This window comes from Schistocerca americana, chromosome 2 (assembly GCF_021461395.2).
Source record: "Schistocerca americana isolate TAMUIC-IGC-003095 chromosome 2, iqSchAmer2.1, whole genome shotgun sequence".
Taxonomy (NCBI): Eukaryota; Metazoa; Arthropoda; class Insecta; order Orthoptera; family Acrididae; genus Schistocerca; species Schistocerca americana.
Genome location: NC_060120.1, coordinates 715,159,770 through 715,185,185, shown reverse-complemented (window position 1 = coordinate 715,185,185; position 25,416 = coordinate 715,159,770). Strand labels below are relative to the sequence as shown.

General features: G+C 43.1%; 1 protein-coding gene across 1 annotated transcript in view; it reads right to left on the bottom strand.

Annotated features, from left to right (window-relative positions):
• Window positions 1-25,416, bottom strand: part of LOC124594372 (espin) — a 493,386-nt gene that overhangs the window by 75,533 nt on the left and 392,437 nt on the right. Inside the window, exon 8 of the mRNA XM_047132740.1 lies at window positions 9,140-9,284. Coding sequence (XP_046988696.1) covers window positions 9,140-9,284 — 145 coding nt within the window. The remainder of the gene's footprint in view (window positions 1-9,139; window positions 9,285-25,416) is intronic.

Genomic DNA, 25,416 nt, shown 5'->3' with positions numbered 1-25,416 from the left:
AAATGTCGTACGTAATCGCAGCATTGAGTATGTAGCGGTTTTACAAGATCAAACGTATAAAAGAAGTTATTTCCACAATCCCATGTCTGCTGGCAGAAAAAGCGACAGTCATGCACTGTGACTATCGTACTGGTTACTTTCGCAAGCAACTACTACGACCGTGATTATGTCCAATAATAGGAACTGTTATAGTAATGAAAATAATGCATACAACCAGCGTAAGAACAGACTAGAGTGTGAGATGAGGGTGATTGGTTTGTGGGGCACTCAACAGTGCGGTCATCAGCGACCGCGCAAAGTCCCAATTTCCACACTGTCAAATCTAGCTACTGCCACGAATGATGATGATGAAATGATAACAGCACAGACACCCAGCCCCCGGGCAGAGAAAATCCCCAACACGGTCGGGAATCGAACCCGGGACCCCATGATCCATAGGCAGCAACTAGACCACTAGACCACGAGCTGTGGACTAGTGTGAGAAGTGAATGTTGTACTTACTGTACGTACATTATCACCGGGTATTTTTATCATTTTACTTAATTAGTAATTGCCAGAGTCATGGTAAATAACTATAGATTTTTCGTACAGTGGAAGCGAAAAAGTGGAAAACGTTGTTTTACATGTTCGTTCCAGGAGCATGGAAACAATTCGCCTCCGGCGTGGGTTCCTATTTCCTTTAACTAGCCAATGCCTTCTGCGCGTATTAAGATTTTTCAGGGAAAATTTCGGTATACCCTGTAGGTAGTGCATGTCAGTAACACGGGCTCTTCTAACTCTTCATGAACTGTTAACAACACAGAGGAAGGCTTTCCGGTAAGTCACTGTAGGGAAAGGATCACAGTAATTCTCTGTATTCATAGTTTTGAATGGTCTTACGTCCACAGTCGCAATTTTACGAAAACTGTGGTCATTAAGCAGTCTTTGCAACGGCTGGAGATGCTTTCAAATAAAGTGAAACGTAAAAACTCGTGAAACTCTCATTCTGGAAGCATCCCCCAGGCTGTGAAAAAGCCATGTCTCCGCAATATCCTTTCTTCCAAAAGAGCTAGTTCTGCGAGGTTCGCAGAAGAGCTTCTTTGAAGTATGGAAGGTAGGAGACGAGCTACTGGCAGAATTGAAGCTGTGAGGACGGGTCGTGAGTCGTTCTTGGGTAGCTCAGATGGTAGAGCACTTGCCCGCGAAAGGCAACGGTCCCGAGTTCAAGTCTCGGTCAAAAGTGATAAGTGTTTGGTCGAAATCAAGATAGTACTGTTGCTAGATATGGCATAGCAAAGCGGTTATTCACGTTGGGTATAATTCACATCTATAACTTATTTATTTCGCAGTATATGTATGCACTATTTTTTCAATAATCAAAAAAACTGTTCAAATGTGTGTGAAATCTTATGGGACTTAACTGCTAAGGTCATCAGTCCCTAAGCTTATACACTATTATCCTAAGGACAAACAAACACATCCATGCCCGAGGGAGGACTCGAACCTCCGCCAGGACCAGCTTCACAGTCCATGACTGTAGCGCCCAAGACCGCTCTGCTAATCCCGTGCAGCTTTCAATAATCCTAGACCTTTAGGAGGACTGGGGACTGGGATGAATTTGATGCCCAGACCGCTAGGTCACCGAGATTTCACCTCCACGTCAGCGAAAATGTAGCAAATATTTCGATATCTCGAACTGTATTAGTCATACCAATGTTAAGTGGGATACCCTGAATCTTTCTTGTTGAAATTTCAACCCGCCTTCACTTCCTACAAATTATCTGCGCACTTCCTTCCAAGTGAAGTAATATTCCAGGTTAGTTGTTGATGAAGAACTGAATCATTGGTAATAAAAACGAAATTTAACAGAAAAATCCAAGAGAGCTTCTCAAAAACTCACTGTAGCGAATAACATTAGAAGATAAGAAAATTTAAAAAATGAAAGTAAAAGGGGAGTTTGAAATAAGAGACCCTTCCAGCACAAGTGTGGACAAGATTATTAGTTTATATGCTTCATACAGAGTTTCCTTTTCGTTGAATATCGAATTGTTCATTAATTTATTGTCTGTGAGTGTAAAATTCATGTCTCAGACGTCAAGATTTCAAAAATGCGTTTGAGGGACATAACAACATAGAATGCGGAATATCATTCGCGGTGTAGTAAGATTCCGACAAAAGACGATACTTTGTCGTAGGTCACTCACTGTTTAGCTAAATGCAAACTTCAGCTTTCTAAGGTTCATTGTAAAAAATTGCTCTCGACTTAAGAGATCAAGCAAACTGAGGTTCACGGATAAGAAGCGGAATCCCGTTCGTTTCAGGCCACTGCAGTTGGCTTTCGAGTAGTTTTGTCGCACGACTGCAGTAGGACGCCGCTGTGTTTTCTTATAAACAGCCACGCCCCATTCTTTGCCACATGGTAGCAGCAGCAGCTGGGCAATTTGTTCCGTCTCGGACCGCTTCAGTGTCACTGTGACTCAGACGCGACACAATTTGCGGCATCTGTGTCAACGGCTCCATGACTGCACAAGCGGTGAGAAATGAAAGAGAGCCGGCCGCGGTGGTCTCGCGGTTCTAGGCGCGCAGTCCGGAACCGCGCGACTGCTACGGTCGCAGGTTCGAATCCTGCCTCGGGCATGGATGTGTGTGATGTCCTTAGGTTAGTTAGGTTTAAGTAGTTCTAAGTTCTAGGGGACTGATGACCACAGCTGTTAAGTCCCATGTGCTCAGAGCCAAATGAAAGAGAGGGATTCTGTTAAATAACTAAATTTGTCCACCAAGTGCTGATTGGCAAACTGTAATTTTTTTGGGAACTATTTCTATTAATCTTGCGATATGAAATTATTTGCTGACGATTTATCAAGGTCTGTTTATCCTGGAGCTGAGGGCTTATTGTACGAAGCTAAAACTAATTTGAGCATCATGACGTCTCCCCAACGACACCACATTCAAGCTGCTCTTCTTCGTAAATAATCCCTGGACCTAATTTTTAGCAATAATTTTTAAGGTACTGTAGTGACAATTTCAGCGCACATATTTCATTACATAGTTATCTGGACATTCCGTGTAACATAATACAGATAATATCGTTATTGTGTGTATTGTGTCAACTTTTATATAAAAACAACATCTAGCCTCAGTGTCTACGATATTATCTGCTGTAAATTCCTAAATGAAGGAGAACAGGAATAATTTCAGTTTGTTTACGAATCCATTTTATCGGGCTTTAAATCAGAGGGAAGTCAGTCAAAGGCTGTTGTTAATGTATTATTTTCTCATACGTTGGAGCAGAATTAATTCGCAGAAGCTACTTCTCATATTTACTCCCATTTGTAAATACTGTTGTATTCGGGATACGGGTTGTTTCTTGACTACAAGATAAATAATATAATAATCATACTGCGAGGCTGATTTTGCCAATTTAGTTAACAATTTGCCTTCGAAGCGTTTAGAGTGTGCACCACATACTAAACGTACTGAATACTTTTATGGCATGAATAATTTATGTCTCATAGGTGTAGAAAGGTAAAAGTGCCATAGGTTTTGGCGAAAAGGCTGAATTAGAGCAATAAATGTATTTAAAAACCTCTGCACTGAACAAAACTTAGTTTATCGTCATTATTTCATCACTCCTGCTAGAAAAATAAATTTATTTTGTGTCTTCAGCCTTGAGTAAAACAAAATTTATTCTTTTGATCAAGGCAAAATCTTCAAAACATATTACTCAAATAAATAAGGACCCATGTAGTGAACTTTCTTAAAGTGAAATTACCTCAAGGAAAGTAGTTAGGGGATGTGAAAGGTTACTCTTATCCAAGAAGCATCACTACGCAGGATAGCTGAAGAATGGAATATATGTATATAAAAAAGCAGGCGCAGACAAGGAAAACTTCCTTCAACGGAAGAGATTGGTATCAAACAACAATCATCATCTTTTTCCTTATTTACCGGCTAGGTCATCTGACCTGTTCTGATTTGACAATCCACTTTTTCCTGGGACATCCTACTGAGAGGAAACAACGAAGAAAATTTTGGGACGCGATATTCATGCATTCTCGGCAGAATTTGAACACTTTATTTGGATACTCAGTAAGTTTGCTCCTAAAGAATAATGGCGCAAAGTTGCAGAAGAAGTGTTCGATGCACGTCTGCAACACAGCATAGCAAGTAAGAGAAAGCAGATCATGGGAACTGCGTAAGCTATGCTACAGAGAATAGGTATGAGAAGGTTGATTTAATTTTTAGTAGGAGAGTAGAGATGTTTTAGCAGTAAATATAGGGGGTGGACAAAGATTTGGAAACACCAGAAACACAGCGCATTACCATATCTAATAGGGCGTAGGAAAACCGCTGGAATTCAAAGCAGCTTCCACGCATTCAGAATGCATAAATACAGGTCCTGTGTGATTTTCAAGAGAATTGTATACTATTGTTCCTACAAAATGGTGGCAAGTTCAGGTAATTATGATGGAGGTGAATAGGGACCATTCACACTTCTGCAGAAAGCAGATCACAAATGCTCAATAATATTGAGATCTGGTGACTGTAGTGGCCGGGAGGGATATAGCAACTCATCCTCGTGCTCACGAAACCAGCCCTGGACAATTCGGACGGCGTGAGTAGGGGCCCTGTCGTCTTGGAACACAGCATCATCCATGACGAACGAGTGTTGTACCATGGGACGGAAGCGATCATCCCAAATGATTACCTAAAGCTTGTCAGTAATGTGACCTCGGAGAGTAACATTGAGCCGGTGGAATATCACAATATGGCTGCCAAGTCATCACCGGAACCATTATGTTTCACTCTTGGGACGTAAACTTGGCCAGAAGCTGGAAACAGTGTGAAACAAGACTATTCCGACCAAACTAGTTTCTTCTATTGTTCCATAGTCCTGGTTTTATGACCCTGGCACCACGTATTTCCGTTTCGCGTGTTTACATCACTAATCAGTGGTTTTGGAATTGAAGCTCGTCCTGCAATTCCCTGAATATAGAGCTCCCTTACTGTTGCTTTTGTTGATTATAGGTTTCGCATGTGGTACGTTCAGTTCTGCAGTGACTTTTGGGCTGCAGTGACTTTTACAACTGTCGTCCTCTTACTTTTCGTCACAATCCTCTTCAACGTTGTCTGTCACGTTCACTCAACACTCTTTCGTTTGCTTTGTGACTTAGTGGATGATTTTTTCTGTTTCTTCTGTACGCGATATAGATATTCGATACAGTGGTCTTGAAACACCAAACACTTCGTGTACTTTGGTAACGGGAGCACCTCCTATACGAGCACCAACAATTTCCCAACGTTCGAACTCGATTAGGTCCCACATAATGCTGTCACATCTACATCTACACAGATATTCTGCAGTTCACGCTTAACAGCCTGGCAGAAGGATCATCGAACCATCTTCACAATAATTCCTCATTATTCCACTCTCGAACAGCGCGCGGAAAAACGAACACCTATATCTTTCCCTTATTTTATTATGATGACTGTTTCTGCCTATGTAGGTCGGCGTCAACAAAACAATACCGCATTCGGAGGATAATGTTGTTGACTGAAATTTCATGAGAAGGTTCCGCTGCCACGAAAAACGCCTTTCTTTTAATGGTGTCCATCCCAATCATGTATCATGTCCGTGACACACTCTCCACTATTTCGCGATAATACAAAACGGGCTTCTCTTCTTTGAAGTTTCTCGATGTACTCCGTTAATTCTATCGGTTAAGGATTCCAAACCTCGGAGCAGTACTCTAAAGGAGGACGGACAAGCGAAGTGTACGCAGTCTCTTTAGTAGATCTATTATGTCTTCTAATTGTTCTGCCAATAAAACGCAGTCTTTGGTTTGCCTACCCCACAACATTTTCTGTGTGTTCTTTACAATATATATTGTACGTAATTGTATTTCCTAGGTATTTAATTGAATTTACGGCCTTCAGATTTCACTGATTTATCGTGTAACAGAAGTTGAACGGACACCTTTTAGCATTCATTTTCATTATTTTCATTATTTAGGCTCCCAATTTTCGTACCATTCAGATATCTTTTCTAAATAGTTTTGCAATTTGATGAGTTTACTAGACGATAAACGACAGTATCATGTACAAACAACCTAAGACGGCTGCTCAGATCGTCTCTTAAGTCGTTTATATAGATAAGGAACAGCAGAGTGCTTATAACGCTACCTTGGGGAGTGCTAGAAATCACTTGTGTTTTACTTGATGACTCCGTCAGTTACTACGAACTGTAACTCCTCTATCCGGCCGGGGTGGCCGAGCGGTTCTAGGCGCTTCAGTCTGGAACGGCGCGACCGCTGCGGTCGCAGGTTCGAATCCTGTCTCGGGCATGGATGTGTATGCTGTTCTTTGGTTAGTTAGGTTTAAGTAGTTCTAAGTTCTAGGGGTCTGATGACCTTAGAAGTTATGTCCCATAGTGCTCAGAGCCATTTGAGCCATTTGTAACCCCTCTGACTGGAAATCACGAATCCAGTCACATAACTGAGACGATGTACCATAAGTACACAATTTCATTACAAGCCGCATGTGTGGTACAGTGTCAAAAGCCTTTTGGAAATCTAGAAATACGAAATCAATTAGAAATCCCCTGTCAATAGCACTCAACACTTCGTGTACGTAAAGGGCTATTTTTGTGTTGCACAAGAACGATGTTTTCTAAATCCATGTTTAGTGCGTGTCAATAGACCGTTCTCTTTGAGGTTAATCATTTCGAACACAATATATGTTCTAAAATCCTGCTGCATATCAACGTTAATGATACGGGCCTGTAGTTTTGTGGATTACTCCTACTACCTTTCTTGAATATTGGTGTGACCTGCGCAACTTTCCAGTCTTTGGGTACTGATCTTTCGTCAAACGAGCTGTTGCATACGATTGCTAAGTATGGAGCTATTGCATCAGCATACTCTGAAAGGAACTACATAGAACGCTGTCGTGACAACGACTGACACTTGCAACGTATTGAGACATTGCTAGTCGTGCGGAAGCGTTCTCGCTTCCCACGCCCGGGTTCCCGGGTTCGATTCCCGGCGAGGTCAGGGATTTTCTCTGCCTCGTGATGACTGGGTGTTGTGTGCTGTCCTTAGGTTAGTTAGGTTTAAGTAGTTCTAAGTTCTAGGGGACTGATGACCATAGATGTTAAGTCCCATAGTGCTCAGAGCCATTTGAACCATTTTTTTTTTTTCGAGACATTGCACGGGTGCCGTTCGTGGTCAAATACAACAGCGTAATCTCCAGGCTTGGTTAGGAACTGCATTTGTGTTCAAGCATACATTTCTCACGGTGTTTCCATATTGGTGTCTAATCGCTGTAGGCAGGTTTAGAGAACATTCTGCATCTACGTCTACATCCATACTCCGCAAGCCACCTGACGGTGTGTGGCGGAGGGTACTTTGAGTACCTCTATCTCCCTTCTATTCCAGTCTCGTATTGTTCGTGGAAAGAATGACTGTCGGTATCTACATATCTACATCTACATACATACTCCGCAATCCACCATACGGTTCGTGGCGGAGGGTACCTCGTACCACAACCAGCATCTTCTCTCCCTGTTCCACTCCCAAACAGAACGAGGGAAAAATGACTGCCTATATGCCTCTGTACGAGCCCTAATCTTTCTTATCTTATCTTTGTGGTCTTTCCGCGAAATGTATGTTGGCGGCAGTAAAATTGTACTGCAGTCAGCCTCAAATGCTGGTTCTCCAAATTTCCTCAGTAGCGATTCACGAAAACAACGCCTCCTTTCCTCTAGAGACTCCCACCGTGGTTCCTGAAGCATTTCCGTAATACTCGCGTGATGATCAAACCTACCAGCAACAAATCTAGCAGCCCGCCTCTGAATTGCTTCTATGTCCTCTCTCAATCCGACCTGATAAGGATCCCAAACACTCGAGCAGTACTCAAGAATAGGTCGTATTAGTGTTTTATAAGCGGTCTCCTTTACAGATGAACCACATCTTCCCAAAATTCTACCAATGAACCGAAGACGACAATCCGCCTTCCCCACAACTGCCATTACATGCTTGTCCCACTTCATATCGCTCTGCAATGTTACGCCCAAATATTTAATCGACGTTACTGTGTCAAGCGCTACACTACTAATGGAGTATTGAGATATTACAGTACTCTTTTTCCTATTCATCTGCATTAATTTACATTTATCTATATTTAGAGTTAGCTGCCATTCTTTACACCAATCACAAATCCTGTCCAAGCCATCTTGTATCCTCCTACAGTCACTCAACGACAACACCTTCCCGTACACCACAGCATCATCAGCAAACAGCCGCACATTGCTATCCACCCTATCCAAAAGATCATTTATGTAGATAGAAAACAACAGCGGACCTACCACACTTCCATGGGGCACTCCAGATGATACCCTCACCGTCGAGGACAACGTACTGGGTTCTATTACTTAAGAAGTCTTCGAGCCACTCACATACTTGGGAACCAATCCCATATGCTAGTACCTTAGTTAGGAGTCTGCAGTGGGGCACCGAGTCAAACGCTTTCCGGAAGTCAAGGAATATGGCCTGTCTGATACCGTTCATCAATGGTTCGCAAGATATCATGTGAAAAAAGGGCGAGTTGCGTTACGCAGGAGCGATGCTTTCTAAAGCCGTGCTGACGAATAGGCAGCAACTTCTCTCTCTAAAGGAAATTCATTATATTCGAACTGAGAATATGTTCGAGAATCCTGCAACAAACCGATGTTAAGGATATTGGTCTGTAATTTTGAGGACCCGTCCTTCTACCCTTCTTATATACAGGCGTCACCTGCGCTTTTTTCCAGTCGCTCGGGACTTTACGTTGGGCAAGAGATTCGCGATAAGTGCAAGCTAAGTAAGGAGCCAATGCAGTAGAGTACTCTCTGTAAAACCGAATTGGAATCCCATCAGGACCTGGCGATTTATTTATTTTCAACCCATTCTGCTGCTTCACAACCTCTGTGTGGGCTCTAATCTCTCTGATTTTATCCTCATGGTCTCCTCGCGAGATATACGTAGGAGGGAGCAATATACCGCTTGAAAAGACTCGTAAGGCAAGAGACCGAGGATTTGAAAAAAAAAGGGGGTGAGATGCAAGAGAAGAGAGAGCGGAGTTGAGTAGTGAATGAGTGAGTGAGTGTAGGGGCCGGACGGACCTGGAGGAGCCGGTGCTGGGCCGGTGCGGCAGCGTGTTCCTGGCGTTGGCGGCGGCCACGGCCTCCTGTGCGGCGCGGGAGGCTTCGGCGTCGTCGCTCTCCGAGTGGCCCAGCTCCGACGGCGAGGCGCTCGACACGCCCGACTCTGCAACAGAAACACCACACGGCTCTCATCAGCTGCCGCTGACACTGCTACCCACACTGGCCAGCCGCTCGGGTTTTGCCAGCTAACAACAGCGAACTTCAAGGGAGAAACAGAATGCCGAAACGCCTTTCAGCAGTCTCAGTTTCCAAATTTTATTGAGCAACCAGTTTCGGCGACATATTACGCCATCTTCAGGCCACTGTGCATAAACAGCAGTGGTAACACTTTGACATACATAACAAGAGGAGGCGGTGCAAGTCTTATCCACAGCGGTAATATGTAGGAACTTATAACAAAACCAAACTGTACAGGGACTAACATCAAAGTTAAAAATAAATTAAGGGATAAAAAAATAGTAACGATTTCCGAAATTGAATGTCTCATGCGTCTAGCTCCAACTAGCAAAAATGGTTCAAATGGCTCTGAGCACTATGGGACTCAACTGCTGTGGTCATCAGTCCCCTAGAACTTAGAACTAATTAAACCTAACTAACCTAAGGACATCACACACACCCATGCCCGCGGCAGGATTCGAACCTGCGACCGTAGCAGCAGCGCGGCTCCGGACTGGAGCGCCTAGAACCGCACGACCACCACGGCCGGCTCCAACTAGCATTCCGCTGTCAAAGGCTGTTAATTCCCGTCGTACAACTGACAGCACCGCCAATGCATTCCCCTTTTATACCTAGTGTAAGCTATTCTACCGCCTTCTGTATATGTGCATATCGCTACCTCATGCATTTTGTCACCTCAGTACATTAATAAATAATTTCACTATCGATTATGGAAGCGAAGTCGATAACGACACCTCACCAGAAATACGTATCAAGTTAATTCATTCTTTTTTTGTTATGTATAATACATATTTACGAAAACAGCGCAATATTGTTAGTTCCTTTAAGAAAACCATATGTCCGAAGTTGAAACCCTTTCGATTCATCATTTTGCTACAGTTACAGCAGCTAAATGCTGTAGATAATAGGTTTCATGGGGGGATCAACTCGTTTGACTAATTCCGAAACTGTCATGTATGGCCAAAGGAAGCTTTTGAGTAATATTCAAATTCAGTTAACAGAATTTCTTCTGTGATGTAGAAGTAGTTACTAAGGAGAATATTTTTCTATTTGTTTTTAAATTTTTACTTTCCTGCCTGCCAGACATTTTACATCACTGGGTAAGTGATCAAAATTATTTTAGCAGCATTGTGCTCCCCTTTTTGTGCTAAAGACAACCTTCATGTGGAGTCATGTCATTTTTTGCGTGCCGGTTCCGGGCACGAATCCACCCGGCTGATTTGTGTCGAGGTCCAGTGTGCCGGCCAACCTGTGGATGGATTTTAAGGCGGTTCTCCGTCTGCCTCGGCGAATGCGGGCTGGTTCCCCTTATTCCGCGCCGGCCGGAGTAGCCGTGCGGTTCTAGGCGCTACAGTCTGGAGCGGAGCAACCGCTACGGTCGCAGGTTCGAATCCTGCCTCGGGCATGGATGTGTGTGATGTCCTTAGGTTAGTTAGGTTTAATTAGTTCTAAGTTCTAGGCGACTGATGACCTCAGAAGTTAAGTCGCGTAGTGCTCAGAGCAATTTGAACCATTTGAACCTTATTCCGCCTCAGTTACATTATGTCGGCGATTGCTGCGCAAACACTGTCTCCACATACGCGTACACCATAAGTACTCTACCACGCAGACATTTGGGGTTACACTCATCTGGTATGAGACGTTCCCGGGGGTGGGGGGGTGGGGAGGGGTAACACTGGGGACCGAACCGCACAATAACCCTGGGTTCGGTGTGGGGCGGTGGCGGGGTAGACTGCTGTGGCCTGTTGTGGGATTGTGGACCACTGAGGGCTCGGGCGGGACGAAGCCTCTCTGTCATTTCTAGAACCGTAGTTCAATACTCAATACACGTATCATTTTTCCTTCTGGTATTGTAGTATATAAATCATTGCTCCTCTGTTAGAGAAAAATTACGTTTATTCAGTAGATGGTAGAGGACTAAACGTCATGATTAGCGCGTATTACTGAAATACAAACACACCATCTGAATAAATATTACTGTGCAATAGATATGCGAAGATAAAGAGACTCGCACTGTACAGACTATCGAGGAAAGCTGTATGAAACGAATCTTCGAAGTGAAGACTACACAATAACATTTAACTTTAATTCCATCCGACGTCTCTGTCAAAAGAAGAAAACACCACAAAGAACTTTTATTTATTGCACTTGTGAAGTAGCAGCTAAAATTTCTACCGGGACTTGAAATCACTGAGCTCCGTAAAGAAATCCAGATTTAGAGTCCTAGTTCCGGCAAATAGTTTCTGTTGTCGTTTCAGTGGTATATTAAACTGAGAAAAATAAAAATAAAATGTTGATTTTGTTCCTTAAATGTATTTATTTATTGTCCGTCTTGTCCTCAAAATAGTGGAACAAGATTACCAGTTTCAATTGTTCACGGTGATGATCGTCTTATCTGCTACTATAGTTTCACCGAGTCGCCACCGTGCTTAAGACATTGGCGATGGGGGTTGGGGAGGCAGAGTAATTAATGCCCTTGGATCATAGTTGATCTACTATATCTCTAATCTACATTTTTTCAGTTAAGTGTTCTTTGTAGACGGCCTCATGCCTACTATCTTATAAATCCGGCATTGCTCGGGTATTCATGTTGCCAATTTTCTATTAGAAACTAAAACAAAAAGTGAACTACGTTTGTAGTGTAATATCCCAGACAGTTTCTGTACACTGGGCACAGCTGCTTCACGTGCCTACCACGCGATTTTGGAAACTTCTCTGTCACAACGCTTCTCATAGCTCTATATGCGGCTTTTATTTTCGTTGCCAGGTGTCAGGAATTTACTTAAGTTGGCAGGACTGTGGCAGTATCACAATAGTAAATTATAAATCTATTAAAACTTTCTGCATGATGCGGCATTTTATCACGTTTCTCAGTGTTTATGACGCCATATGTCTTGAACTATGAGTCGTACAATGATATATGTATGTACGTACATTCTGAGACATTTGTGGGTACTGTCTGCAAAATGTGTTGCGAATTGTGGCCGGCCGCGGTGGTCTAGCGATTCTAGGCGCGCAGTCCGGAACCGCGCGACTGCTACGGTCGCAGGTTCGAATCCTGCCTCGGGCATGGATGTGTGTGATGTCCTTAGGTTAGTTAGGTTTAAGTAGTTCTAAGTTCTAGGGAACTGATGACCACAGTAGTTAAGTCCCATAGTGCTCAGAGCCATTTGAACCATTTTTTTTTTTTTTTTTTTTTTTGCGAATTGTGTTAGCAGCAAAGCAGTAATACATTAAACGTCGTGCACTATGCGGCAGTTTTGCACGCATTTCGGTGTTTATGACATTATGTCTCCGGAACCACACGTGGTATAATGACATAATTTGGGAAGCGCATTTATCAGAAGTGGATACTGCCTGCGAAATTTATTCTCAATACAGTTATTAGCACAGAAGTAATAAATTTAAACGTCATGCATGATGTGGCAGTTTTCTATGCATCAAATTAATTATGACGTATACCTCCTACACTATGATATGTGGTTCTTACCGCACACCTTTTCTTGCCTGACAGTAATAAATCGTATGTGTACCAAGTTTCGTTGAAGTCGGTCCAATGATGTAGGAGGAGATGTGGAACACACACACACACACACACACACACACACACACACACACACACACACATATCCATTTTATAATATGTATGGATTTATGGTTGCTACAAGCAATTTAGAATGGAAAAATGCAAAATTTATTGCAGAGTTCACTTTCTGATAATTAATTCTAACAATCGTCATCCATATACAAACATCACAAAAATCGTTATCGTTTTGTGTTAAGTTGTTGTTTAGCGAATTCCTCTATGGTATGTATGCACTCATTTCCTATAGCACTATAGCATTCACTCTTTTTAATCCTTGCATGTCTATTCGAGATATAGGCTAAACGTTTAGTGTATGCTGCTATAATTGCGGCTATCATGTGTTGTCTGAGTGCGCGTATTTGATAACGCCAACGATGGTTTCTTTGTTGTCTACATATAATGTCATATCTGTGGTTTTATTTTAGTATTTCAGTTGTCTAGCACGAGGACAGAAGCCAAGCGAGATTCAGAAGTGAAGTCTGTGACGGATGCCGACTTGCGCGTTAATAAGACCGTGACAGGGAAACTGGGAAGGAACGCTTAACAGGCTGTTGCAGTGGGGGAGATGGGAGATAATGTGCGATCAAAGATCGGAGGAGTGACGAGAATAATCGTAGTTATTAATCTTCCGAAGAACATGTTTTTCCTTTTAGAGTTATCAAAGGGCCGCTTCGGGTAGATGTAAACCCAAGAGTTTGACGTGTTCCGGGATTTGTCGCAGGCAGCAGTAAGTGCATTAGTTTACATCCGTTGCACAATACTGGTACCTGAAATGAAAGAAGTGTCAATGGATGAGAAAAAAAAAACTGTTTCTAATATTTGAGCCAGAGAGTCTTTCGCGATTACGGCAGGATAAATAGTATGGACTATTCGGGAACTGTTCTTATTTGCGAATATTATGCGAAAAATATTCTGTAAGTCGAGGTGACGAGTCTTGCAGAAGAAGATAAATAACACTTAATTTGCAGACGATTTGAATGTGAAATTTTCCAGCACTGTGCACTCACCTATGAAAAACAGACGGTGTTCCTCGTATTATATTCCCCCTAAATTTTTATTCTGTTATCTGTATCAGTTCAGGTGCTACAAGTCACCATACACTCCTGGAAATGGAAAAAAGAACACATTGGCACCGGTGTGTCAGACCCACCATACTTGCTCCGGACACTGCGAGAGGGCTGTACAAGCAATGATCACACGCACGGCACAGCGGACACACCAGGAACCGCGGTGTTGGCCGTCGAATGGCGCTAGCTGCGCAGCATTTGTGCACCGCCGCCGTCAGTGTCAGCCAGTTTGCCGTGGCATACGGAGCTCCATCGCAGTCTTTAACACTGGTAGCATGCCGCGACAGCGTGGACGTGAACCGTATGTGCAGTTGACGGACTTTGAGCGAGGGCGTATAGTGGGCATGCGGGAGGCCGGGTGGACGTACCGCCGAATTGCTCAACACGTGGGGCGTGAGGTCTCCACAGTACATCGATGTTGTCGCCAGTGGTCGGCGGAAGGTGCACGTGCCCGTCGACCTGGGACCGGACCGCAGCGACGCACGGATGCACGCCAAGACCGTAGGATCCTACGCAGTGCCGCCACTTCCCAGCAAATTAGGGACACTGTTGCTCCTGGGGTATCGGCGAGGACCATTCGCAACCGTCTCCATGAAGCTGGGCTACAGTCCCGCACACCGTTAGGCCGTCTTCCGCTCACGCCCCAACATCGTGCAGCCCGCCTCCAGTGGTGTCGCGACAGGCGTGAATGGAGGGACGAATGGAGACGTGTCGTCTTCAGCGATGAGAGTCGCTTCCGCCTTGGTGCCAATGATGGTCGTATGCGTGTTTGGCGCCGTGCAGGTGAGCGCCACAATCAGGACTGCATACGACCGAGGCACACAGGGCCAACACCCGGCATCATGGTGTGGGGAGTGATCTCCTACACTGGCCGTACACCACTGGTGATCGTCGAGGGGACACTGAATAGTGCACGGTACATCCAAACCGTCATCGAACCCATCGTTCTACCATTCCTAGACCGGCAAGGGAACTTGCTGTTCCAACAGGATAATGCACGTCCGCATGTATCCCGTGCCACCCAACGTGCTCTAGAAGGTGTAAGTCAACTACCCTGGCCAGCAAGATCTCCGGATCCGTCCCCCATTGAGCATGTTTGGGACTGGATGAAGCGTCGTCTCACGCGGTCTGCACGTCGAGCACGAACGCTGGTCCAACTGAGGCGCCAGGTGGAAATGGCATGGCAAGCCGTTCCACAGGACTACATCCAGCGTCTCTACGATCGTCTCCATGGGAGAATAGCAGCCTGCATTGCTGCGAAAGGTGGATATACACTGTACTAGTGCCGACATTGTGCATGCTCTGTTGCCTGTGTCTATGTGCCTGTGGTTCTGTCAGTGTGATCATGTGATGTATCTGACCCCAGGAATGTGTCAATAAAGTTTCCCCTTCCTGGGACAATGAACTCACGGTGTTCTTATTTCAATTTCCAGGAGTGTATTACTCGGCAGGCTTTCCCGATTCGCTGACGCAAGTTGCAACTCTCTGCCGCTAGAGGGCTCTGAATTGTAGCGTGTAACATGGCTGTGTGTAATGTAAGCATATTGCTGCGTGAGAAACAGCGTGATGTAGTGGAGTTTCTAACTGAAGAGTTCGTGCACATACGGAAGGCTTCTCCTTCAGCATGACAATGCCGGATCAAACGCGAGCGCTGCGATATCTACAACAATCCGACGCCTTGGGTTCACTGTTATCGATTATTCTGCATGCAGTTCCGACTTGGCCTCATGCGATAATCATTTTTTCCCAAAACTTAAACAACATTTTCGAGGACTTTACTTTGACTGCGGTGAAGCAGTGCATGCGGAGGTGAAGTTGTGTCTCCGTTAACAAAGTGAAACATTCTACAGTGATGGTCTCTCGCCGCCACGGTGACTGTGCCGGGAAATAAATACGTAGAGAAGAAGAAAAAAGATGTAGAATGTAATGAAGTTCGTCTTATTTAAAAAGCTTTAAGCGTTTTCACATAAAACATTCTGAAGCATTACTTTTCGGGACGCCCTCGTAATTTTATTGGTCTTTATTGCAGAAACCATGCAGCCAATACTATACCGTACCAGTAATACATATTAGTAAATCTGACGATTATAAAACATTATGTTAGCTGATAATTACTTGGGTAGTTTACAGTCTCTTAAAAGAGATCATATGTTTTAATAATTCCTGATGCTTGAATAGTAACGATATTAACAGGGAGCTAATGTTTCAGTTTGCTTAATCTATTGCACAAAGTTACTTGCTGGTCACATGATTTAAATCTCCTTCTGATATTGAGTCTCTAATGCCGATCCTGTAGAGGTAAACAATGTGATCAAAAGTTTCAGGACACCTGGCTGAAAATGACTTAAGAGTTCGTGGCGCCCTCCATCGGTAATGCTGGAATTCAACATAGTGTTGCCCACCCTTAGCCTTGATGACAGCTTCTACTCTCGCAGGCATACGTTCAATCAGGTGCTGGAAGGTTTCTCGGGGAGTGGCAGCCCGTTCTTCACGGACTGCTGCACTGAGGAGAGGTATCGATGTCGGCCGGTGAGGCCTGCCACGAAGTTCCAGAACATCCCTAATGTGTTCTATAGGGTTAAGGTCAGGACTCTGTGCAGGCCAGTCCATTACAGGGATATTATTATCGTCTAACCACTCCGCCACAGGCTGTGCATTGTGAACAGGTGCTCGATCGTGGTGAAAGATGCAACTGCCATCCTGGAATTGCTCTTCAATATTGGGAAACAAGGAGGTGCTTAAAACACCAATGTGGGCCTGTGTTGTGACAGTGCCACGTAAAACAACAAGGGGTGCAAGCCCCCTCCATGAAAAGCACTACCACACCATAACATCACCGCCTCCGAATTTTACTGTCGGCACTGCACACGGTGACAGATGACGTTCACCGGGCATTCGCCATACCCACACCCTGCCATCGGAACGCCTCATTGTGTACTGTGATTCGTCACTCCACACAACGTTTTTCCACTGTTCAATCGTCCTATGTTTAGGCTCCTTACAGCAAACGAGGCGTCGTTTAGCATTTACCGGCGTGATGTGTGGCTTATAACACCAGGGAAGCCGAAAAGGTCTTCGTTTGCAAATTGAGAATATGTAAGACTGATATATATATATATATATATATATATATATATATATATATATATATATAGTGTGTCCCATTTATCTTGACCATCCTAAATAACTGTTTGTCCTGATGTAAATTACAAAATGTTTCAAGCAAATGTTCTTTAGCCGTCAGGGGGACATCAATCAGCATGACTGCCTTCTTTGTAGCTTTGTTGTTTACAAAGGTATGAACAGCGGTATGACTTTTTTAAATGGCACCCTGTGTTTTTATCCAATTTATTTCCTCTCCTAAAGACCTATTCAAAAAGGTATCACAGTGCACCATTCACTGAAACACAACGTTATTAATTACATAAAACAACATTGACGTTGACGCTCCCAGCGTTTTGTGCAGTTACTCGGGGTAATGGGACACATCCACATGCTGACGTTGACAGAGGACAAATGTAATCATTAGTAGAATGCATACCCGTCATTCCGTCAACCATCGTCAGTTGAAGAGTTGCGTGAGTAAAATGTACACCAACGAAGAGAAGGTAGAAATGCTACTCATCTATGGGGAATGTAAGTTAGCAGAACAGTAATTGCAATTCTGTTTTCTTATGTACATATACATTTAGTACAGTAGTTAAGTCCTTTAAAATACTGTTGTGTAGAGTAGGCCTACAGTAAGGGCTGTCCTTCCTACAAACTGCATCGACATAACATTTCTTTCATTGTTGTTGTTGTTGAAGGAAGGCGAAATGCTACGCAGGCAGCGATATCCCACCTTCCCGACGGATGTTTTTTCGTCTTGTTGCGACGCTTCAGGAAACGGGAAGTTTCAACCCACGCCAATACAATAGTCGTAGCACTCGCACAGACGAAGCTGCTGAAGTTAGTGTTCTCGCTCCCGTTGCTATGAATCCACATGTGAGCACACGACAGCTTGAACACGAGACTGGCATTCCTAAAACCGATGTACATCGTATACTTGCACGTCACCGGTTCTATTCTTACCATGTACGCCTACATCAAGAATTGCTTGGGAATGATTTCCAGATCTCAAGCTATTCGAAGCTTCCTCCGGTCAGGAGATATAATTTCTTGTTTGTCTAGTTAGATTACATAATCCAGGCTTGAGATAAATATACGAGAATCGCTCGGACAAACATTTTGTACTTAAGAAGTGCAACTGGTTGTTCCACTCCACGTGTTCGGTACTTGAAGAGAGGCACTAAATTAAGTCAGTTTTCAGCTTACGCAATCATTTCACTCGTGTTTTTCTGCCAATTTGAGAGTTCATCTAGATAGATGCCAAGATATTTGACCTTTGATTGTGGAGTAATTTCTTGTTCCCAAGCTCGATGGTTAAGTTTGTGGTGATCCCACTGTTGGCGATTAGTAATATTTCTACGTCTGAATAGGATAAATTGTCTTTTGGTTTGATTAAGTCGGATTCTTGATTTACTGAGCCAGGTTTCAAGTTCGCTGACGTAGGTGTTGGCTTTTTCATTGATTGTGCTGCAGGTGGGTGCTTGACACGAATAAGTGGCATAATCCGCGTACAGAGCTCTTTCTTCATTTCACCATCTCGGTCTTGGGATGTTAGCTGTATATGTCGTATACGACAACGGGGAGAAGACGGAACCCAGAGGGACTCCCGCTTTGACTGCGTAGTAGGACGATTTTTGATCACCGTACTTGTACTTTTCTGTTTCCAGTGAGGTTAGTTATTAATTTACTATTTCAGGTTGGAAGCTGTATTTTAGCATTTTGAGAAGAAGTCCCACACGGTATACCTAATCATAGGCGCGTTCTATGACCAGAAAGAGGGCAGCAGTCACATGTGTTAAATTGCAGGCTTCTGCTACTTTGCTAGATAGTTTTAATCATTGGTCAGCGGTACTTTCCCTGTTTCTGAAACCAGCTTATTCAAGTGGTATAATGCTGTTGTCTTTTGAAAACACTTGTAGTCTGTTGTTAATTATTGCTTCAAAGACATTGCACTTATGGTGCTGTCTGTGGAATTAAATTAGGTTGTAATGAAGTCAGTTCTGCGTTCTGATGTAACTCCCCACAACGTGACTCTTATCTCGTCACGCTCCATGTTATTAAAATTAAATTATATTAATAGTTTCGTAACTGTGATCCTTCAATTTCTCCAGGCGTATTTTATGACGAAATAAATCTCACCTGATGATGCCAACGTGGTCGACTGCCGAAATATTGTGTCCTATGCACACTCATACCAGGCTGTTCTCCCGAGATTTATTTCGTCAGTTTCGTAACTGATGTAAAACGTAAGGACAAACTTTTATAGGAAGACCACAAGTATGACGTTACATATAGTGAGCTGACAAAAGCCGTGGGATACCTCCTAATATCGTATTGGACCTCCTTTTGGCCGGCGTAGTGCTGCAGCTCGACGTGGCATGGACTCAACAAGTAGTTGAAAGTCCCCTGCAGAAACATTGAGTCATGCTGCCTCCATAGCCGACCATAATTGTGAAAGTGCTGCCGGTGCAGGGTGTTGTGACGAACTGACCTCTCGATTATGTCCCATAAATGTTCGATGGGATTCATGTCGGGCGATCTGGGTGGCCAAATCATTGGCTCGAACTGTCCAGAATGTTCTTCAAACCAATCGCGAACAGTTGTGGCTCAGTGACATGACATCGTTGTTTGGGAACATGAAAGCCATGAATGGCTGCAAATAGTCTCCAAGTACCCGAACTTAACACCATTTATGGGGCCACCATTAGCTTACACGGTGCTTTGTTGACAACTTGGGTCAATGGCTTCGTGGAGTCGGCGCCACACTCAAACCATACTATCAGTTCTTACCAACCGAAACCGGGACTCATCTGTTCAGTCTATGGTTTTCCAGTCGTGTGGAGTCCAACCGATATGGGCACGAGCCCAGGAGAAGCACTGTGGACGATGTCGTGCTGGTGGCAAAGGCACTCGCGTTGGTCGATTGTTGCCATAGCACATTAACGCCAAATTTAGCCCCACTGTTCTAATAAAGGATACGTTCGTCGTACGTCCCACATGATTTCTCCGGTTATTTCACGCAGTGTTGCTTGTTTGTTAGCACTGACAACTCATTGCAACCAGCGTTGCTCTCAGTCGTCGCTGCATTGTCTGTGGTGAGAGGTAACGCCTGAAAATTGGTATTCTCGGCAGTCTCTTGACGCTGTGGATCTCGGGATATTGATTTCCCTAACGATTTCCGAAATGGAATGTCCCATGTGTCTAGCTCCAATTATTATTGCGAGTTCAAAGTCTGTTAATCACCGTCGTGCAGCCATAATCACGTCGGAAGTCTTTTCACATGAATCACCTGCGTGAAAATGACAGTTCCGCCAGTGCACTGCCCTTTCATACCTTGTGTACGCGATACTGCCGCCATCTGTATAAGCGCATGTCGCTATCCAATGACTTTTATCGCCTCATTCTACTTGGCACTCTTGACACCGTTCGGCGGCTTTTTGAGGGGAGTTGAGGAACAGAGAGCAGCGTACAAGTTCCATTGAGCTAAGCAAGTAGGATTACGATTTAACGTTAAATCGACGACAATTTCTTTAGAAACAGAGTACAAGATGATCATTCTTAGTGCGACCGGTAGTACAGTTAGTCCAGAAAGTATCAGACTCCTCGGTTCTCAATGCTCCACGCGGTTTGAGTTAGTGAATCCCTTCCGTATCAAGGAACTTGGAAACGAAACCTTAATATGACCAAGAAAGCCCATATCGAGTTAGTGAATATCACTGAATAGAGTCTAACAATCACAGAACTGCAGCAGAGGCTGGTCTCACTGATTTTCTGATATCGCCGCTGCTACGTGAACAAAAGACGTCTGGTGATATTTTCATCAGCCAGTGTTTAGGGTTTTAAAAGTACCGTGACTATGCGTGTTCTCCGATGTGAAAGAAAATGTAGAAATGCTCTTATGTACTGATGTCTGATCAATAAAAATGGTATAAATAAAATATAACAATGAATCAAGAGTGCATTGTAAAGCGTACACGACAACAAAAACTGAGAAGAACGCTGTTTTCCTGTTTCATGTGTTGATTTTTATATAAAAAAAGATGTTAAAACCGACGAATATGTGACTAATAATCAGAAAAGGAAATACTTCTCGGGTGAATAGTGCTTTTTTGCGATCGCTCGTTGGTTCTGTGCTCTCCTAGTTATTTCTAGCGTTATATGCAAACACAGGCTGTGCTGGTGCTGCGAGCGGCTGAAAGCAAGGGGAAACTATATCCGTTGTTTTATTCCCTATCTCATCCAGCTCTACTGTGTGGCTTGATGATGATGGCGTCCTCTTGGGTAGAATATTACAGAGACGAAATAGACCCCATTCTTATCTCCGGGTGGGGACAATACAGGAGGATGTCGTCAACAGGAAAAACAAAACTGGTATTCTGGGGGTCTTAAGTTACAGAACATAAAAACAGAGATAAATAGGTTGAATTTAGTTATAGTGGAAGTTACTGAAGTGCGGTGGTGGGAAGAACAGGAGTCCTGGTTTACAGTGTTCTCGACACAAGGTGAAATGTATGTAATGTAGCAGTTGCTTTAATAAGGATTAAGAAAAAAGGAATTTGGTTAAGGTACTATGAATAGCATACTGAACACGTCATCGTAGCCAACATAGACCCGAAGCCAACACCCACCACAGTACCGCAAGACTACACGCCAACTAGCTTCGCGGATGAAGAAGAGACTGAAATAATGTCTGATGAAGTAAGATAGATAAGGGAGACGAAAATTTAATTGTAATGGGTAACTGAATTGGATAATAGGAAAAGGAAGATAAGAAAGATAATATGAGAAGATATGGTTAGGGAAAGGAATGAAAGAAGAACCCGCCTGGCAGAATACTGAACTGAACATAATTTGATCATTACTGACACTTCGTTTAAGAATCATGAAAGAAGGTTGTGCACGTGGAGGACACCCGGAGGCACTAGAAGGTTTCAGATTGATTATGTAATGATAAGACAGCGATTTCGGAACCAGATTTTAAGATGTGAAACATGTGCAGAGGCAGATGCTGACTCTGAAAATAATTTATTGGCTATGAACTGTAGATTAAAACTGAAGAAAGGAATACAGTAGAAGACAGATGAGTAGCTTTGAGGAATGAAACAGTGTAGGCAGCAGGGGATCAAATAGGTAAAATGCCTAGTAGAAAACCTTGGTTAAACCAGGAGATATTGAACTTCATTGAAGAAACGAGAAAACAAAAATGCGGCAAAGGACAAGCAGGCGAAAGTTGAAACAGAAGTCTAAAAAATGATTTTGATAGCTAAGCAGAAATGGCCAGAAGACAAAAACGAGGCTTAAAAGCATGCATAATTAGGGACAGGTAGATGCTGCCTCAAGGAAAATGAGAGAGGTATTTGGAGAAAAGAGAAGCAACTGTATGAATATTAAAAGCTCTAAAGGTAAGCCAGTACTAGGCAAAGACGGCAAAGCTAAGAGATGGATTCAATATACGTAAGAGAAGCAAACTTGAAGTCAGTCTATCTTTTCTGTGTAGGAAAGAACATGTCCTGACTGATTCACCGACTCATCATCGCGCAGCCCAAGCCGCTAAGGATAGAAACTTGGAATTTGGAGATGGTGTTGATCTTATACTATAAGTATCGTTTAAGGAGGTATTTTTCAAAATTCAACCCATATGGGTAAAGTAGTAGATGAAATATGTTTTTAAATATTCATTATTAAAGAAATAAAGGTACATCAACCAAAATTGGTAATTGACTTATCGGGTATAAATAAAAAAAATATGTGTCAGTGTTTTTGGATGGGGGATGGGGGATAGGGGATGAAAAATTTTGTGAAAATACTGCATTATGAAAGCAGAATAGCCTTTTGGTCAGAAGTGCATTCGGAAAACACCATGCTTCTGTGGTCTTAATTCACGTGAAAATCATAGGATGTTGCAATTTATGAACTAAATCAAAGAAAGCTATTTAACAGTCACCGGGACAAATCGGCTTTGCCGAAATTACAGAAACGGTAACAGATCTTTAATACATTACTTTTTAATAGGTACAATATATGTTTATAAAATTGTTTTTGTTCTAATTATTATGCAAACTAATCATTACTGAAGAAAAAATAGATTCGATTCTGTGTACAGGAATATCCTTTTGAGATGACCAGGTACCTGTTTCTAGATTGTTGATTTGTACATGAACAATATGTGTAAGAATACTTAAATTCAAGTGCAAAACTGTGCAAATATTATACGAGGAACTGCTTTATTAAATTTTGATACTATGTCTGTAGCTTAGTTTGCATAGAGCAGTACATCGTTTGCACAGTGTGTCGATTACACGTGAGCAATCTCCGCAACAGCATACAAACCCAAAGAAAGAAAAACAAAAACAAAAATCTATGCATACTATACAGTCCACGCCAGCGAAGCAACGAACGCAAAGCTGGTATTGTAGAAACAGAAGAGGAAGTAGATGAAAAATACATAGGAGATACGATACTGATACTGTAAGGAACTTAACTTTATTTATAATGTATACAGAAACCATACTGCAGTTATAAGAGTCGAAAGACAGGAAAGAGAAGCAGTTGTTGAGAAGACAGTGAAACAGCGCTGCAGCCTATCCCCATTGTTATTCAATGTGTACACTGAGGAAGCAATAAAGGAGGCGAAACATAAATTGCGGAAGGGAGTATAAGTTCAGGGGGAAGAATTAAAAACTTTACAGTTCACCGATGACATTGTAATTCTGTTAGAGACGACAAAGTACTTGGAAGAGCAGTTGAACGGGGTGGATAGCGTCTTGAAAAGAGGTTATAAGTGAACATTAACAAAGGTAAAACAGGGGTAATGGAATGTTTTCGAATTAAACAAGATGAGGATAGTTGATTATTGAGCTGTTTGAGCAGCTGAATAAGTGACAATGGCGGAAGTAGAGGTGATATAAAATGCAGACGGCAGTAGTAAGAAAAGCGTTTCTGAAAAAGATGAATTTGGTTATACATAACGTAAATGTTAACGTTAGGAACGCGGTTATGTAGGTACTTCCCTGGAGTGTAGCCTTTTACGGAAGTGAAACATGGACGATAGGCAGTTCAGACAAGAAGAGAATACAATATGAAATGCGTTGCTGTAGAAGAACGATGACATTCAGATGGGTAACTCTAGAAACTAAGGAGTAGATACCTAACCCAATTTGTGTGAAAAGAAACTGACGGCACAACTTGACTACAGAAAGCGATCGGTTTACAGGTAACATCCTGAGGAATCAACGAATAGTCAATTGGGTTATGGAGGGAATGTGGGGGTAAAACTTTAAGCGGGATACCAAGGCGTGACTACAGCTAGCAGGCTGAAACTGATGTAGGTGGCAGTAGTTTTGCAGAAACGAAGAGGTTTCCACATGACAGAGTAGGGTGGAAATATGACCAAAACAGCAGGGCATGTTTTGAATCCGTTTGTTTCGTGAAGGCTGTAGTGCTTGGAGGCTGTATCGCTTCATTCTTTGTAGTGGCTGCAGCAGCAACGAGGATAAAAGTCTCAGCTTCAGGATAGTGACTGGGACCAGCACCAAGCGAGGTGATGCAGTGCCAAAGCACGGGATTCGTCTTCAGGAGGACCACAATTCAAATCCCCGTTCGGCCATAGAGATTTAGGCTTTAGGCGATTTCCATAAATCGAAAAAAGTGAATAGCGGGAAGGTTCTTTTCACAGGGCCGATTTCCTTCTTTCCCAATCCGAGTACCCGCTTCGACTCCAATGGCCTAGTCATCGACGGCACGTTAAACCCTAATCCTACTTTCTTTATGGAAACAGCCTTCTGTTTATTATTACTGTATGCCAGAGACTGCTTATACGGGAGAACTTACTTTAGAGACTAGACTCCGGTTCTTGAAACGTCTCAAATGTGTTTCCTCAAAACCATTTTTTTCCTTTTCTTTCTAAAACCTAATCCATCTTTCCAGGCTTTCGTTCTCCACCTTCTGCAGCAGACATCCTCAGAGCCTGTAAACATGTATTTGTTAATTTTCAAACGTAAAGCTATTTAACTAGCCGAAACTGCCTAGCTATGAATGGCCAACCGCGAAACGGTCGATTTGTGACGTATAAGGCCGTTGCCAGGAACTGCTGAGTGTTATGACCCTTGCACAGCAGAACAGTTAGCCGTTAACCCAGCTGTGTAGTTCCAGTTTTATCAAGGTGCAATCATTTCTGTGGTAGAATGTACAGGCTGTAGATATTAAGTAAAAAGCACAACAATTTTATAAGGATAGAAGATGGAATGAGATACGTTTCTAAAACAAAGAACAACCGCCTTAAGTCACAATCATGATTG